The sequence below is a fragment of the Chiloscyllium plagiosum genome, chromosome 40 (assembly GCF_004010195.1).
Source record: "Chiloscyllium plagiosum isolate BGI_BamShark_2017 chromosome 40, ASM401019v2, whole genome shotgun sequence".
Lineage (NCBI taxonomy): Eukaryota > Metazoa > Chordata > Chondrichthyes > Orectolobiformes > Hemiscylliidae > Chiloscyllium > Chiloscyllium plagiosum.
Window position 1 is genome coordinate 24254142 of NC_057749.1, and position 3550 is coordinate 24257691.

Below are 3550 nucleotides of genomic sequence, written 5' to 3' on the forward strand. Positions count from 1 at the left end.
ATGCCTGGTAGAGAGGGAGTCGGGGCGGGTTTGCCAGGGGCATCGTGTGTGTTTCAGGGGCAGCAACGTGGGTGTGGGCGGAGCCTGCGTCTGTGTCGTAACAAAGGAACCAATGCTGGGCGGGGCTTGAGCAGGGGTCGTGGGGCGTGGCTTGAGCTGACGTGGGGCGGTGTTTTTGTTGTGGGCGGAGTCAGCGTCTGGCAACTTTTGAATACCGCGGGGTCAGGATCAGATCAAATTGGGCGCGGTTTGAGCGGGGCGGGGCTTTGACGTGGGCGAAGTTGAATGGGGGGGCGGGGTTATGATGTGGGAGGGGCGGCTTGAATGGGAAGCGGGGACGGTGAGGGGTGTCAAATATGGGCGTGGCCCATGGTTGTGAAGGGGGGGGCGGGGCCAGTATCGGGCGTGGTTTGAATGGGAGGCGGGGCCGCGCGCCCCTCGCCCCGCCCCCTGTCGCTGTCTCCCTTGTCTCCAACGGTCCGTGGTGCTATTGCTTCAGGTTGGGGGCTGAGTGCACACAGGGATGTTTTCCTGCTCTAGGACCTCGTCGCCGGGCTCGGCCACCTGCACGACCGCCGCCCCCTGCCAGGAGCGGCAGAATGAGGTGGCTGCCTGCGAGGTTGCCGAGAAGGACCTCCAGGAGGGCATGCAGGAGGGCAAGGAGCAGATCAAGGAGCTGAATGAGCGCTTTGCCAAGTACATCAACAACACTGTGCTGAACCTGCAGCGCAAGAACAAGGAGCTCCTGGCTGAGCTCAAGAAGCTGGAGAAAGAGGAGTTCATAGCAGTGGAGAAAGCTTACCAGAAAGACTACCAGGATTTCCAAGCCAGAGTGGATGAGATCCAGAACGAGCTGGTGCTCCTCAAACTGGAGAAGGACAAGCTCAAGGCCAGGCTGGAGAAGGAGTGCCAGCTGAAGCGGGAATTCGACCGTGACTTCCAGCACCTGAAGAAGAGCTACGAGGACGCGACTGCGGGCCTGGAGAAGCTCCAGTGCCAGTACAAGCTGCTGGAGGCCCAGCTGGCTCAGCTCAAGCTGGTGCGCGACCAGGAGCGCATCTACTGGCAGCAGAAGGTGGACAACCTGCAGAACCTGGACCAGGCGGAGAGCAGCACCCTGGACCTGGAGCAGGCCCTGCGCAACATGCGCCAGGAGTACGACCAGATGGCCCGCCGCAACAAGGAGGAGCTGCAGCGCTACCGCCACAAGTTCGAGGAGAACAGCGTGCCGCTGCAGAAGATCAAGAAGGAGACCGAGATCTACCGCAACATGGTGACTGACCTGCGGCTGCGGGACGAGATGCACAAGAACCACCTGCAGGAGAAGGAGCGGGAGATCAGCCGGATCAAGGAGTACAACAAGTCCCTGGATAAGAAGATCGAAGCGCAGACCACTGACTTTCAGACTCTGGTGGCGGTGAAGAACGGGCTGGAGCAAGAGCTATCTGGCTACAAGAGCCTCTTGAATCAAGTGGAGAAGAAGGCAAGGGACTATAACGCTCCAGTTTGCTTAACAGCCCCTCCTCCGCCTCCTCCCAAACCCGCTGAGGATGTGAACAAGATGTGGTGTTAGTGCTCTATAAGGACGTTCACGGTTACATCATATGTGTATACACTGATTTTATTTTGAATTTTGTGAGCAATGCTTAAAAGACCCTTTAAATTAGATAACAGCAATCTGAGTATTTTGTTAATAACTGTCAAATCTGTTATCAGGCACAACAATGTTATGCCCTGAATATTTTTTGGAAATTCATCTAACCTTTGCTTTTAACTATTTATGATGCGCAAACAGTGTCCCCATTAATGTACAAAAGGTTCTTAGAATGTCTGTAAGATGGAACATGTTATAAGAACAGATTTGTTTTTGTTCAAAGTGCCCCAATTCTATCACAACTCAAACCCAGAAGGTGCACCTTTTGGCCACACAGCTTCACAAGTATGAAGTTCACAAGTTCCAGTTAACTTTGCTGGTTGCCATCTCGTCAAGTTAGTTGGTGTCATTAATTTTAATTTTTTTTTTCTGTGAGTATTTGGCACATACGCAATTTTGTCAATCAGAGGGAAGTCTAAACAGTAATAGTTTGCAACACGATACCATTTTAGCTTTTCAGGTATTCCCTTTCATTCAAAACAGTGTGAGAAAAGTAAAGTTTGATCATTTAAAATGTGTAACAGATGTTACCTTCCGTCCTAATTTCATCATTAAACCACATCGTAAACAATATTTGGAGTGATATTTTGTGATAAGTTCAAAAAGTGTATCAGTCACCATGTAGGTATATTTGACATTAATTCCACACAAAGACTTATGCTGTGCTATTAATGGAGCAAAACTAGGTACTTTTGATGTTTTACAATCAGTACAATATATTCCTTTTACAAGTTCTACATTAATTCTTCTGGTAGAACCTGCAGTAGAGGCAGAACACAACACCCTTGAGTTATCAGGAAAGAAGAGCTGCACCAAGTTCATATAACCTTGCTAATCTTCAGAACACCTTCTGCAGAGATGGTTTGCAACCAAGGCTAAACAACTTCACATACTCTGCTGGATGGAGCACCCATTGCTAAAAGTATCCCTCTAGATGTCAACCCAGGCTTCAGAGCTGCAGCTCATTGAAATTATCTGGGGCGGGGCCCAAACTCAACCCAACCGAAACCAACCCTTTTGACTAAGCTAAGAATGTCATCACTCAGCCATAGGTCATGCTGCTGTTAAGACCCTGAAATTGTCTCCGCTGGCCACATCATAGTGCAGGGGTCTATCTTCATGCAGCTCCACGCTTGGTACAGTTGTGAGCTGAGCAACTACTTTCTTTCCCCCAGTAACAATATCTGAGCATTAAGATGCAGAAATGTAGGTGAAAGTGCAAAGGGCACGGTTTACATTTCATCAATATTAGGCAGGAATCAAGTCAGGAAAGCCTTTTGTATTTCCATTTGTAAGCTAATGAAGATTTTAAAACGCTTTGCTTTTTCTAAAGGCCACCGCTATTCGTTTTCATATTTGTTCATCGCATATTGCTGGCTTAGTCGGCGACACTTATTGCCCAACACGTCTGAATTAAAACTATGTGTACCGTATTGAAATAGAATCAGTAATAGATTCATATTATGTAAAGTTAGTACTGGAAATGGGAAGTGAAGAGTGTCAGGGTGGTGGAAGCATGTCTTTTAGTATTGAATACACTTTTCCTTTCACTCAGCTTTTGTGTTTCACAATGCATATTTCTGTCTGTTCCTTAAATCCAAGTGTTTCCAATTTCTCCATGTGATTTTGTCAACAGAGAGCAAACGGCAGTGATTAACAGGAGAATAGATTAGAAGTTGCAAATAGCTTCATCCTTCATGAAAACTCCTTTCATTTCATCCATCCAAGTTTTTTGCAGCCATGCCCTGTGCATTATGAAAACCCAAATAGGATTACAAGTGTAAAAAGAATGAGGAAAGATGAGATTTTGTAATAGCATCTAGTTAAGAGACAGCATCATTAAGGTTTTAAAGTATGAAGTGGTAGAGATAAAGTGAAAGCAGAATATTATTACAA

The 3550-nt window shown here is 47.4% G+C and overlaps 1 protein-coding gene across 1 annotated transcript; it reads left to right on the top strand.

Annotated features, from left to right (window-relative positions):
* The first annotated feature begins 396 nt into the window (after positions 1-396).
* Positions 397-3050, top strand: LOC122542623 (vimentin-like). Its single transcript, XM_043680601.1, has one exon. The coding sequence runs from the start codon at positions 524-526 to the stop codon at positions 1571-1573; it is 1050 nt and encodes a 349-aa protein (XP_043536536.1). The 5' UTR covers positions 397-523; the 3' UTR covers positions 1574-3050.
* Positions 3051-3550: the final 500 nt, after the last annotated feature.